The sequence below is a fragment of the Rhamphochromis sp. 'chilingali' genome (assembly GCF_963969265.1).
Source record: "Rhamphochromis sp. 'chilingali' genome assembly, chromosome: 11".
NCBI lineage: Eukaryota > Metazoa > Chordata > Actinopteri > Cichliformes > Cichlidae > Rhamphochromis > Rhamphochromis sp. 'chilingali'.
The window spans coordinates 30,817,173-30,832,202 of NC_137938.1; the positions used below are offsets into that span (position 1 = coordinate 30,817,173).

General features: G+C 40.5%; 1 protein-coding gene across 17 annotated transcripts in view; it reads left to right on the forward strand.

Moving 5' to 3' along the window:
• Positions 1-15,030, forward strand: part of mef2d (myocyte enhancer factor 2d) — a 103,195-nt gene that overhangs the window by 33,594 nt on the left and 54,571 nt on the right. For 16 of the 17 annotated variants that reach the window (XM_080896949.1, XM_080896952.1, XM_080896951.1 and 13 more), the window contains one exon: positions 5,666-6,054. In XM_080896949.1, coding sequence (XP_080753075.1) covers positions 6,001-6,054 — 54 coding nt within the window. In that variant the 5' untranslated portion in view covers positions 5,666-6,000. The remainder of the gene's footprint in view (positions 1-5,665; positions 6,055-15,030) is intronic. The other variant, XM_080896950.1, reaches the window with a different exon arrangement.

The following is a 15,030-nucleotide window of genomic DNA, read 5'->3' on the forward strand; positions in this document are numbered from 1 at the left end:
TGGTGCAGAGGTCATGACTTCAACAGCTATATCCAGGCAAACTGCACACATCTTGAAACATGAAGCCCTGAACTCCTGTGCAGATATTTAGGCTATGTCTGTGATATTTTGCCAGCAGGGCCTGCTTAATGATATTTTTATATATTTCATTAGCAGTCAATATAATTTTCTTATATTTATATCATGACAAACAGTCACTGTTACTGATAGTGCACTTTAGCTTAGCTTCCTTTAGAGGATCATGTATCTTTTTGCCAGTGATTGCAAAAACCAACAAGTTTGCTGGTTTGATTCTTTTCACGTAAGCTGTGCTACAGAGAGCAATTTGTGATACCTAGCTTTCTACTGATTTTTTTTCTTTTCAAGTTTAGTTCTATGAGGTACTCTCTTATAGTCAGCATATTATGCATAGTAAATTGTGGCTGGCACATCACCAGCCACCATTTGTTACCATTTCCCTCCTGTCAGATCTTCTGGGAAAACTTATTTTAGGACCAAAAAACAAAACACATTTGACATCAATTGACCAGACAGTCCTGTCTGACACAAACTGACTATCAATCCCAGCATCAGTAAGAGTTATCGAAGTGTAATTTGAATCGAATCTTTTACGCTATTTAAAATTCGTGTTTCTTGACTGTGGCTTTAAAACACCCGATACTTTTCCACTTTGTGTTGTTAGCCAGAAGTCACATGAACCTCCCCGAAGTGCCAGCTACATCAACATTGGTAAACAGCAGCCAGTGATTCATGGGGCATTTTTTGGATTATGTATTCTTCACTTAAATGCCACTGGCTGGTGATTGTGTACCTCTGTTCAGGGTCACTGTCTGTTGTCTGAAAAAGACATTTTTTAGCAACTTTAATGGATGCTTTTTCTCAACAATAAGAGAGTTTATTGCCTCAGTAATTTTCTTTGAACAACTGTGTGAACATTGTGCCAGTGTTGTTGGGTTTTTTTTTTATTTTTCATTTTACTTGGTCCTTAAGTTCAGAACAGCCTGTTTTTACAGCTTATTTTATTTCCTGTGTTGAATTTGTTCTCGGCTTGCATTTTTGTGCTGGTTTAACTCCTGGATTTGTGTTAGTTTTTTCATAACCATTAAACGTTATACGTCTGCTGGGTATTTAAATTGACCCTCATTACAATTGGTATAAGCACATACATATAGGTTTCAGACAATTCCCATGACATTGGCAGCTTTCTGTCCATAAAGCGTTAGAAACTGATTTTAGTCTAGGTTGATGTAATCATAGCTTGGGCTCGAATGGACAGCACATAGTGGGTGTCTGCAGTGGAGCTGGTTGCGATCAGCTTTAGCAGATGTTGGTGCTGAGTGGGAAAAGTAATGGATTTCTCTGTAGTCCTTTGGCAAGGCTCCAGCAGCCGAGAACCATCTTCACCACCACCACCACTACTCCTCCCCCTGACGGCCAACCCTCTACCGCTGACTGTTATCTCTTTGCTCCAGGCTGCTCCACTGCCACTTTACACACCAGGATGGTAAAGAATGGACATACAGGAAAACACACATAAACACAGACAAGCACAGAGACAGATAATACTCAGGCCTGACCAATATAGACGCGCTAGTGTTGTACTGGAGATTTATCATATGGGCATACCGATAACCTTCCCCCAAAAATGTTTTAAGCTTAATGACTAATGTATTTTCTGTTCATTATGAGCGAGTAAACATTCATCAGCTTAAAGATCATTGGGGAAAACAATGGTCATAACTTTTCTTAGGATCATCATGTTTCTTTTTAACCAGGCGTATTCTGTCTCAAACTCATTTTTAAAAATTAACTCAGTACAATGATATAAGAGTCAAGTTGGGGCAATGTCTAAATTAGCATTTTCTTACATGCCACGCAGTCTATGTTCATTCACACTAGTGAAAATGGCATATAACATACATTTGTAGTTATTAGCTGACATTGCAGGGTGCAGTGCGACACTAAAAAACCCGTGCCTGAACCCATAACAGCAGGGAAAAACTGCTGAAATAAAGCACTTATAGTGTATTTTAATTAAAACTGTCCTGTTTCAGGTTTTGTTCTGCTTGAATTATCACTCATTTCTGACCCAAATATCTCACAGTAGCTGTCAGACTTTAGTGTGCACACACAGAGATGGATCATCATCTGATTACATCATGCCGTCCATCGTAAAAGCCAACAGAATGCTATACTGACAGAGATCATGTTTAACCCAAACACCCTCTTTTCCTGCTACATTTTGTGGCATGCAAGTGTATCTCTTTCCCTCCAGGTTCTGGCACATTAAGCCCGTAGCAGAAACATTGGTCGTATTGAATTGGAAATATCGAGGGCAGTGTTAGCCTCGGGGGCAGCCAGGCAGGTTGTCAGAAGGAAGGTCAGTAGTTCACAAACCTTGACTGGCTGGGAAAATCTGGATGGCATGCCCTTTAGCAAGTCATTTAACCCCTGATTGCCCAAAGGAAGATTCTTTTATTTTTTTATTGTCTGACTGTAAAAGACAGTTGCAACATGAAGCTTCCAGCTACGGCTCTGCATAAAAGTGAAGCAAGTTATTGCAGAATAGAGCATTCTTGTCAACTTTTTCCTCATGAATAAATGTTAAAATCATAATATAGCCCCTGTACCTCGTGGGTTTCCACCCACATCATTGGAATAGAAGATTTGATGCTTTGAAATGTTTAACAGCCAGTAGTAGATGTCAGGGATGGTGATGCACTGCAATATTTTCTAACCATTCTTTTTATGGACTAATCTTTGTTACAGACTGTCCTAAGGCTGTGACCTGATGTGCCCTCTCTAGAACTTAGCTGACACATTTCTACAGTAACAGTATTTTTCATTTTTATGCTCTTTATGATGCTCTCTTAAGGCTCTTTAATTTGATGACCAGATTCTCAGTTGGCTTACTTTTCTGCATTGTGCCTTTTTTGTCTTTATGAAACAGCACATTATAATGGATTGCATTTTTTTTTTAAATTGTCAGATATTTTGAGGCTGGTGGGTTTTTTTGGTACATACTATAGAATGTAGTGTGCATCTTCAAAGGACACTGAATACAACCCCAAACTGATGTAATTAAGAAGAACAGAAAAGAACTGACATCTTGTACGAATACTTTTTTTCATTTCTAGATTTCTTGTGTGGTAGGGCGTCTCTGCTTTGGTACAAAGTGTATGAAAACATCTCGCATTAGAAGCCACAGAGCTTTATCAACTTCAAATTGCCCAATTTATCTAAAGAGATGATGAATTTTTCATCAGACCTGAACAGCCGATATTTGTGCTTAAAAACTATAGAAATGTAGCACAGCTGTACTTTCAATGATTGCAGTTTCCTTAAAAGTTCTATATTCCTTTTATTCAGTTTTCCTAACTCCAGCCATAATAAATTGTTAAAGACTAGCCTTTCAATGGCCTCTTGGGGAATAAAGCATATAAACGCATTAGGCGTTCCCCAGGGTGCTAATCTGGGTCCACGGTAGATTCCTAATTATCAGTGTTTATCTTTTCATTGTCCAGAGCCTCTCTATCACTCGTGTCTGCTCAGTGAAGTAACAGACACACTCCAGGCTCTCCGCTTCCCATGTGAGAGCAGAGATTCTGCCTGACATCAGACATGGGAAGCGAGCTGCAGCAGCATGAAGGGTAAAAGGTCGAGACTTGACCACCCCAGGCAGATAAAGCAGCCTTTTCATGTGTGATCAGCCCACAGCCTAAAGACAAATCCCTCAGTTTGCTGCCTTTGAACTTCACTGCAACTGCAGTGAGTCCCCTACTCTCTCTGTGGCTGACAAAGAGAGAATGAACGCACACCCTATTATTTTATTAAAATATTTCGCCACCACTTCTTTACTTTCCTTCATTTGAAGCTGAATGAAAGGAATGAATGTGCAACATAAAGAAATGCCTGCTCTTTCCAGGAGTACACTAATTAGGTGATCCAGGTAGAATTCATTATCCTTTGCTAGTTTTCCTATTAAATTGGTGATACTGAAAATGGAGACGAGGAGGATGAACGAAAGCGGATGAGATGGATTTTTATAAAATAATTTTGTTTAAGGGGCTGGAACAAAATATGTGAAAGATCTTGCCAGTATAATACATTCAGTTCCTGCAGCTCACTGTAGATGCTTAGTGTAAAAAATCGGGCTCAGGCAGCCTCCAGTTCTCCATCAAGCCTTTTTACAAAGCAATTATGACATTCATAACACTCTTTCTTCAGCCCCCTTCCACTCTTTCCCATCAGTGCATAATTCATAGGCAACTCATCTCCAAAGCTAAGCCAATTGCATCCTCTCTAAACGAGCATGCAGTGCAGCTCCCACAGCAGCACAAAAGGAATGTCAGTCTCATGACAGACTATTTCACGTTCTTTGTTTCATAAGAATGGATGTAAATAGAGGGCGTTCTTCTGCTGCTGCTCTCCCAGGTAGAGGGAATGCAAACAATGCTGCGGACCTGATGTGTGTACTTGCTGCTTTCCAGATGATTTAGCTCTGTAATTCTGCCACTTGGCTGCCACTGTGTGTGTGTGTGTGTGTGTGCGCACGTGCAGGCTGTGCTGTGTGTCCACACAATCTGTATGTATATATATATAGAGTGCTATTTTTAAAGATGAACCGTAAATAGTAGTAACAGGGCCTAAAACGGTCTTTGCCTCTGTTGCCATTCCTGGGCTGCTGCCGTCTCATTCATTCATGAGTTTGCATGAATTTGCAGAAACACTCTGGGCTTTCTTGCTCTGACTTGCCCTTTTAAAATATGGACTTCGTGATGTACCCATCCTCTGTTTTTGATCAGGCACCGTAGCGTATCCCAGACCACCCTTATTTCATGGTTAGTTAGACGTATGAGTGAATTAGACACACGTTTTTACACTCGTCATCTTTCGCTGTTCTGCATGGAATTAGGTCAGCATTCAGTTTAGGTAATAAGGCGTAATGATATTAATGGTCAGAAAATGACATTCGCCATCCTGTCTTTTAAATATGAAGTGTCACTGGAGATCTGCCCACTCATTTTGTTTGCAGATGTGTCTGGTATCTTTCGTGAGAAAATCTGTTTGAAAAGACTGAAAATTGCATTTTAACCACATTGATTATTTATATGGATATTTCATGGATTTAAAGGGAGAATAATTCCCTTTAGCATAGTGCAGATCGTCATATTGTCTTGTCACTACTGAGCTTCCTGTAGAGAAATGATCAATGCATAAGACGGTGTTTTGAAAATGGGAAATGAGCAGAATCCGCAGACTCTCTAATGTGCCTCTGATCGGGGATTCACATTCGGCGTGTCAGGCGGCCTGGGCCGGGCAGCCGGTTGCCGTGGGCGACCAGCAGATCAGTGATGTGGCGGTGATGCCTCTAATGAAGCTGACACAGCACAGCCTCCCGACTCGCGGGCCCCTGAGGGCCTCTTGCTCTGCATGTAGAGCCACAAACACTCCCACCCCCCTCACCTACTCTTCATTTTAGCCAAATGTGCTTCTGATTTGATAGTGCCTCAAATGGATTGCTGCATCATTTATTCTCTTGTATATGTTGGGTTTGTAGTAGCTAAATAAGGTCATAATATACAAACAAAGCCTCGCTCTCCTTGCCCTTTTCAGAATCTCTGTCTCTCTCAGCCTGATAAATGTCTCTTGTGTTGTTTTCCAGAAGCTGCCCAGCTGAGGTGAAGGGGAGGGCAGAAGATCCTAGTTCAGCTTGAGTGTGGATGACCTGCCCCCAGAAACAGGACCATGATCTGAAAAGCGTGCTGTACACAGAGCCCCGTTCTTCCTTTCTTCCTTCTCCCTCTTTTTTTGTTTTTGTTTTTTTCTATCTTGCTGGTGAAAGCCTCCCTGCCTGGGTCCTTCAAACAGGGTCAGTGTGCACAGCGAGGGCAAACTGAAAGCGAATAGAGATTCAAAGAGGAGGAAAAGTAACAGCAGCCATCCGTGACCTCACATCTTGTCACTTTCCCCTGATCCTCCCACTGCAACACCAGAACCATGGGGAGGAAAAAGATCCAGATTCAGAGGATCACTGACGAACGCAACAAACAGGTTAGAACAAATGACCTGAACTGTCATGATATGGAAAGAAACTCCTGTTAAACTTTCCTGTTTCAGAAACCAAAATTAAAGAACTAAAGTTTTCAACAAAGTTAATATAAGTAGCTGGATAATTATAAATAGCTGGATTTGTGGATCAGTCCTGTGGTATTTGAAAATGAATCCTGTATTGACCCTGTTTCATGTGCATGCATAAGGAAATCCCAGACGCCCTTGTAGTGAAGAATATGATAAATGTCATGCAGTGTTAGGTAATCAAGATTTAATATTGAGTTTTATTTAATTTTTTCAGGAGCGTAATTTCATAAAAACTGGCATAATTATTGTAAGGAACTTGTAATATAAAATGAACACATTAAATAGCTTGTTTGCAAATGTGGTCCATTGCTATAGACATTATGTTGTTCATATAAGAAATGAATTGCACAGCTTATACATTATGATGTACATTTATAATAAAGCTGGACCTTGCAGTTGTTAAAATGGGGTAAGTATCTCTGCACAGACAACACTAGATGACTTTGATATGTCGCCGAGTGGGTTTCTTCTGCTGATAGCACCACTGTACCACAAGGCAGTTGTATTTGACCCATCTGGAGTGATCGTGGGACAGTTTGTGTCATTACTTTATCTTCTTCGGTCTCAGTTTCCACTTGCTTGAGAAACTTGCAGCAGAAAACACAGGCAGCACACAGTCCAGACATTGTTGTTAACTTTGTTAATGCACTCATTAGCTATGCTGTAGCTAAATGGTTACACTGAAGGCTAAAGACAAAATTAACAACCACACACATATTTGTTTAATTTCTGAGCTAAACTTCACGATCCAGTCGGGAGTGTTAAATGACCCATATATAGCCAGTAGATGCAGGCTTTCACTGAGCTGATTTCTCTGTATAGCTCTCATCTGTCCTGCTCAGATCTAAGAAAGAAATGATCATTTTCACTTTTCCAGCACTGAATTCCATTGTGGTGACAGAATACTTTAGCTCAGGCAATAAGAAATTCCCACAGGGATCCTTTCCGTTTTTCATATGTCCCATGTAGCATGAACAACATAGTTGCAGCTCTCTCAAGAGTGCCACAACAGAACAGTATAATAGCATTGTGTTTTATGAGGCTCATATGTGTCGGGGGGTTTCTCTGACACCTCCCCTTCCTACAGTGAAAAAAGGCAAGAAAAAAAAAAGTATGATATTTCCCCAAAAAACAGACTCGGTCCCTCTGGTTACATCAGTGGCATTGTCAGAGAGGATGAAAGGGTAAATGATCCATCTAAAATGAGTCAACTGGTAAATGGGCTTCGCTCCATTGAGCAGATTGAGTAATGGATTTGACGTGCCCACCTTCAAAAACAGAGAGAGAAGAAAAACAAGATGGAGACAGGCGTAGGGAGAGAAACAAGGTGCCTGACTGAATAAGACCCGAGCAGTGTAAAAGCGAGGTGGCCGTAGGGTTTGGAAAATCATCCTCAGTTTTCTTCTCATCAATCTTAGCAGGTTGCATTTCGATAAAGAAGAGGAAGCAGTGCCTGCAGGGGGTCGGTGAAGTATGATGACTTGTTATTCATCAGTACACAATTGGACATAAAGGAGGAATGGGTTGTAGCTGTTTCTGCTCGAGCAGCCAGTGTTTGTGTCAGGTGTTGAACAGTTTATCAATAAGGTGATGAACTCTGTGGTAATACATGATCATAATGTCACAATCCCAAATTAATCATTGACTGCGATCAAGCGATTTCCCCGCAGAAAATGATTTCTTAATCACTTTGTCAAACCAGTCAGCGTGATGACATTCTGATGCTCCTATCGAACCGAAGCTGTAGTGAGCATTTACATTTCACCTTCTCCCCCCCCCCCCCCCTTTTTTTTTTTTCTTGTTTATCTGATGTTCTCAGTGAGAGCAGTTGACACAGTAAAGCAGGATTCAGTTGTTCTCTCAATGACATTTAGTGTTTGATATGGAACAGACTATGAAATAAGTGGTTTTTAGATGCTTTCTCTGTGTTGCTTCAGCTAATGAACAGTGCAGCTTCTGAAAGGAAATCAAATGAATTTTGGAGTACATGCAGCCCGTCACCCTCCTACATGTTGATTCAGAGATGCTGCCATAAGCTCTGCAAAATAAACAGCGTTCAGAGTGTGGGCCCCGGCTGGAAACATGACAACATCTCAAATACCACATTTCTTACAAAGACAAAGACGCATGAAAAAGAACAGGACTGGCATGTTGGAATGCTTTGATTTATTTGTTTATTTCTTTTTATGGAAGAGTGTTTGTCACATCAAAGATAACACAGAAAGAGTTGACTTTTCATTAACACTGTGACCCATTTTAGCAAGAAGATGTAAGAAGAAGAAAGATTCGCTGCCAGAAATCAAAGAATCCTGAATCGCTAATCAGATTTATGTTAAGCAACAGCTGTAGTGCATAGTGCAATGCAAGAATTACATTCATCATCGGCTTGTTTTGGAAATTAAATTTCAAGGAACAAGAAAACTCACTTAAAACTATTACTCCAGGGATGCTAGTATAAACTATCCGCTTAAGATTTATCTTTTTGTTTTGCTAACACTGACCCCAAAGTTAGAGATGATATTTTGATTCTGATTTTGCATCAGATTTTGGGGCAGTTGCTCTCCAGTACACTGCTTCTCCATCTGTTTTTCTTTGTTAAGTCTAATGAGTATTGTAGTCGTGCATTTAGCGTCACTATTATTAGTCCATCATACCAAACTGATTGGAGAAAACGTGATTTCACAGACGTCTCTATGATGTGTAGTTTTAAATATTAAGAAACCCTTGTGCCTCAACTCCCATTGCAAAGCATTTTCTGATCATTCAGATTAGAAACTGTTAAATAAAACATGCATGTGCAGTAAGCAAATGGGACTTTATCAGTTTATGGTTAATTCAGATGATCAGCTATTAGACACATCAAAGCACTTCTTTACATTTATGCAAATATTTATTGATTTTAACATTTAAACCAGCTCCTGATACAGATTTAGCATATTGTAATGAGTATTTCTGTATTGTCGCTGACTCTAAAAGTAAACTAATTTAAGCTTGTCGTGCCATTAATTTTTTGGGGGGTTTTTAACATCGCTGTTGAATTAATTGTAGGCCTGTAGATCAATTATTGGGGCAATTTCATGCAAAATGTTCCAGTGGGAATTCACATACCCATCTGTAGAAAAAAAAAAATAGATATGAGTCAGGTGTAAACTAATCCTCAGCGGCACCCCCAGCCAACGTTACAGCTTTGATGCATACGTTCATAATTCAGCTAAAATCTGAACATGAACTTTTCCAAGCTAAAGATTGTTCTACAAAGTTGAGCATTTGCTTTTTGCTTCCATCTAGCAAAACATACAATTCTAAGCCATGTTTCTGAATCTGCATGATCTTTTACACATGAAAAAATCTCATGTGCAGTACTTTTTTATGAGCCTTGAAGCAGCTTTCAATAAATGTTTTAAAATATCTGTGAATGGAAAAAGATAATTGTGCAGAATTTTTTCTTTCACTGCTAAATAAGTTGAATTTCAGCATTTCAGCTGATCTAAATTTTTTTCAAGTGTAGCCCATTGTTGAAGAATAATCAGTCTCCTAACTGAAGTAAGATAAGAGAGATAAGATAGAACTTTATTAATCCCTCGGGTGGGTTCCTCTGGGAAATTCGACTTCCAAAAAAGCACAGCAACGACCGAAGTTACAGTTACAGAATTGATATATATATATATATATATATACACACACACACACATATATAAATACAGAGACAAATATAAATAAAATATACAAAGGGGATAAATAGAATAAATAGGAATAAAAAATAAAAATACAAGTGAATTGCACATTTCAAGTATTGAGTCTATTGCACTGTTGACTATTTACAAAAAGTATTGCACAAGGTATTGTATTTGTCCTCCTGTTTCCCCTCCCTCTCCCCTCCAGAGAGGAGTTAAACAGTTTGATGGCGTGTGGGACAAAGGAGTTTTTAAGTCTGTTAGTTCTTGTCTTGGGGAGAAGCAACCTGTCACTGAACAGACTCTTCTGATTGTTTATGGCCGTGTGCAGAGGATGCCCAGCATTGTCCATAATGTCCAGCAGTTTCTTTAATGTCCTTTTCTCTGCCACTGTCACCAGAGTGTCCAGCTTCATGCCGACCACAGAGCCAGCCTTCCTGATCAGTTTCTCCAGCCTGCATGAGTCCTTCTTTGCTGTGCTGCTCCCCCAGCACACCACAGCATAGAAAAGTACTCCAGCAACCACCGACTGGTAAAACATCCTCAGGAGCTTCCTGCAGATGTTAAAAGACCTCAGCCTCCTGAGGAAGTACAGTCGGCTTTGGGCTTTTTTATACAGGTGCTCTGTGTTGCATGACCAGTCCAGTTTATTGTCCACCCACAGCCCGAGGTACTTGTACTCGTTGACCACCTCCACCTCCTCCCCCTCTATCTGAACCGGCAGTGGACCTGCTCTGGACCTCCCGAAGTCCACAACCAGTTCCTTAGTCTTTGAGGTGTTGAGTTGCAGGTGGTGCAAGTAGTTGTAGTTATAGCAAATTTACTGAGAGTCCACAGGATTAACATTTTAGAACAGATAACTTTTAGTAGTTGTTGGAATATAGTCATGCATAAAGAAGTATTTAAAAGTCTAACGATTTATGAAGCATTAAGCATCAATCTGTTGTGTGGTGTCCGCAGCGATGTGGACATTGTATCGGCCTGCTCTCTTGAAGTGAGAAGTGATTGTGAAAGCAAAGCTGTTGATCTCCATTCCTACCCACACCTGTGGCCACAAGCTGTGGGTAGTGACCGAAAAAATGAGATACAAGTAGTGGAAATGAGCTTCCTCGGAAGGGTGTCTGGGCAGAGCTGCTGCTCCTCCATATTAAAAGGAGCCAGATGAGGTGGTTTGGGCATCGGACTAGGAAGCCTCTTAAGGCATCTGTGAGGTGGGATTTTTTTGAGCATGTCCTTCTGGCCGAAGACCCCAGGGTATACCCAAAACATGCTTGGGTAGCTTGGAACACTTAGTGCTCCCCTCAAAAAGAGCTAGAAGAGGCTGCAAGAGAAAGAAGCTAACTGCAAGTTGACCCGAGCACTATCAAGAGCAATCTCGATACCATTTGAATTATTCTCCATAGTTTCTTATCTTGCATATAAATGGATCCAATGCCACTCTCTTAGACTGCAATTTGTAGCTCTCATCCTGTTCTGTAGTTCATCGTGAACTGTAGTCCAACGTGCAGAAAAACCCCTGTGCTGAGATAACCCACGTTGGAAAGCAGATCAAGATTCAATTTTGCACATGCACTGTAACTCTAAACTTCTAGGCATTATTCAACAGAATAGCACATGAGAAAACAAATCTCTAACACACTAATATTAGACACTTGATGTTTTGTTTTTTGTTTTTTTACCTGTCAGCTATTGCACCGATTTGCACCGATGGCACACATAGTTGTCTGGTGAATTCATAGCTAGCAGAGGGATACTGTGTGTACTGTATCCTGCACACTCAACCCAGGCGGCGTTCTGGCCTAAATCAGTATTTCCAGTAGTAAAAACTCTCTCTGAAGTGGACTATCTCCTGCGGTGTGCTGTGGAAAAGCAGAGCTTTGACAAATGGTCCAGCATCATTCTCCCAACATTTTCCAGAATTCATATGTGGAAAAAAATGAAGGACAATACAGTGTAGCGATACCATAGGACAAGAGAGACTCTGGAGAAGCAGCTGATTATTTTGCTCATTTGTTTGTTTGTAGCACAGTTCTTGGCAATTAAAATATTACTAGAGGAGCACCTTAATTAAAAGTGAAGAGGATATTGTAATGGCAATTTACAGTTCAATTCTGTCTCTCTTTTACACACAACAAATGCAATTCCAGTAGATACAGTTTTATTTACAATAACTTTTGAATCGCTTAACATTTTAAAATAAAAATAGCATATCATTGTTCTGTAGATCCTTGAAAGCTCGTACCTGTACTGATTAGTATAGTGAGACCCGGTGTATTTATTTATTTATTAATTAATTTTTTCCTCAACTGTTCAAACTGTATGTGTGAGCGAGACTGTAAGCTAGCAAATGAAAGAGAGGGTTTTGGCTACAGGAAACAGCAAGAGGAGGTTGTGGTTGTCAGTGGTGGTTTCCTCATCCATCTGCCACACAACCACAACCTCGCCAAGACACATGCACGCACGCACACGCACTCAAATGAAACCACTCGCCCCCTTTCTTTCTTACTCTTCTCACTGAGGATGTCTTATTCTTCAGTTGCCATTGGTTACCTGGCAATTCAGCTCTTAATGTCAATTACCTCCAGCTTGTTTATCCTTTGTGGTAAACAGCAAGATTGAAGCTCAGACCAAAAGTCACTACCCCACTGCTTACTTTTTTCTAAAAAAAGAAAGACGGACAGAGGTTTTGTTTGGGATGTGGGACTGATTTTGTTTGCTTTAAGCACTGGTGGATGACCTTATAATTTTTTTAGGGAGCAGTTGTTGTTTGCAGTGGCTTCTCTCTACATTACCAGTCTTGTCATCCCGCACAACTGTAATTTCCTCCCTTACCAACATCGCCACATAATTTATCTGCTCATTCTGTGTGTGTGTCTGTGTGTGTGAGACAGAGAGAGAGAAAGAGAGGAAGAGGAGTGGAGAGATATGTAGATAGGCAGAGAGATAAAGATGGGGAGGGGGTGTGGGGGGTGAGATGATGGTAGCAGTGTGTGATGAGGTGGGAAATGGGGGGCGGAGGGGAGGAGAGGAGTCGGTTGCCCATGGATACGACCCCGATATAATTTGATTTGTGGCAGCAGGAAGCAATGAGTGAGCGAGTGCGAAGGGAGGGAGGAAGGGAGGATGTGGAAAAAGCAAGAGAGAGAGAAGAGAGGAAGAGAAAACGAGGGCGAGAAAATAAGAGAGGAGAAGGAGGGATGAGGGAGGCTTAAACATGTCGGGTGCAGAAAGGAGCAAGAGATGGAAGAGATGAAGTGATTGTAGGAGAGAACGATGCACAGATTGAAGGTCTCACTTGCTGCTTTTCCTGCTTTCATCCTCAGTGTCTCTATCTTATCTCTACCACTCTATTTGTTCTCTCTTTCTTTCTGTATTCAATTCATTTCAATTATAGTTTCAGTTCAGAACTCAGCTGCCAGCGGAGCATCCTTCTGCCACAGAAATGTGGCCTCTGTCGATGCAGGTAAACCCTAGAGGCAGTATCAGAATATCATTAATACGTTTATTTGGCGACAGATATATTATAATGCATTGTAATTACCATAAATGGACAAAAAAAGCTCAACACTCTCATTCTTAAACATAAAACCAGAAGATGGTTATTCCATTAGGGTTGCAGTTTTGCTCTTAAAAGCCTAGTAAATGCGATTAAATTTTGATGAAGACTTTTTTAAAGGTCTCGAATATCTGTAAAAAATTGCAGTGAAATCAGTGCAACGTTTGTAAAAACACTTCACTTAATATTAAAAATGTCAGAAATATTCTTGATTTTTTTTTTTCCAATTTAAAAGCAAAAAAAGTAAACCAATCAGTCCATTACTGAAATTAATGTAAAATAGCTAAAAATCTTCAAGGTCAAACATGTGACTCCCTCTCCCTCAGTAAACGTCACCAATCTCCAGATGTACAGAACAAAAAGCTTTCTTAGAATGAGAATCAAAGATTTAAAGGGACTTTAGGACTTAAGGTTACATAAGAAAGTGCAGTAAACTGCAGGAAACTTGTAAGCATGCTGCACTTCAGGTCACAGCCACAATCATTGATGTCACAGCAGGTTTTTGGCTTGCACGTCTGATGGAAAATGTGTTGATGTCATTCGTGGGTGTGGCCTGAAGTGCAGCATGCTTGAAATCTTTCTGCCTCTTCAACACCATCTGTGTACACATTGACTTTTATTTCCATTTCTCCCATATCAAATGCTCGATATTGTAGCAGTACCTGAAGCTTTTTCTTCTTTTTCTTCTGCTAATCTTCTTCTCCTTGCATGTGTTTGTGTTTGTGCAATCCTGTGTGTTTAATCCAAACAAAGCCAAATCTCTCTGGATTGTAAATACCAGTTGGTTATAGCGGGGAAGCGCTTCTAAAGCCAACCGGCAGACAACAAGGGACCCTGTGCTTTAGCAACACTCCCAGTTCTGTTCAGCTTGTTCACAACTGAGCGGGCTTGTGTGTGTGTGTGTGTGTGTGTGTGTGTGTGTGTGTGTGTGTGTGTGTGCGCATAAGGGAAAGGGAGAAATAACGTGTGAGAGAAGGAAAGTGCAGAAAAGAGAGCGGGAGAGAGTGTGTGACATAGAAAGAGAGCATGGAAAAGAGCATATCATAGTGTGAAAGTGACACAGAGCGAGTGTGACGGGAGAGAAAGGAGTGTACGGACTGAAGTGAAAGTCTGTGCACAAAATACAATCTGAGTACTTGAAAGAGCATGTTTAGACATTCTGTCTAGGAGTCTTTTTTTCCTAAAAATGTCTCTATCTTGTATGTTTAATACACAGTGCTTCCATGCAGTCAGTCTTGCTTTGTCTCAGATACCCAAACCATACGCTTCAGAGCACGATTTGTGCCGTCATTAGAGTCTGGAAGTGCAAAAAGCTCAAATTACACTTTCAGTTTAACTGAGAATAAGCTGGTTTGAATGGCTCTGGTCCAAAATGATATTAAGTCAGGTCTTGAGGGGGAAAAGCTCAACATTTGCGTAAATGTGCTTTTTTACTTTCCTGCCAAGATTGAGAGTCACAGTGAGGTCAGATAATTTACTGTAAAGCTGCAAGTTGTCAGTTTTACTCTTTGGTTTTTCATCAGATAAAACAGGATATAACATGACAATTAGAGAGCTTTAGGGGAGCTTTGACAGATGCTAGCTGTCGCTTATTCTACAGTCATATTTAGTATCAGTTTTACTCTCAGCATTTGACAGATTTCCCAGTGTGTTCCTTTC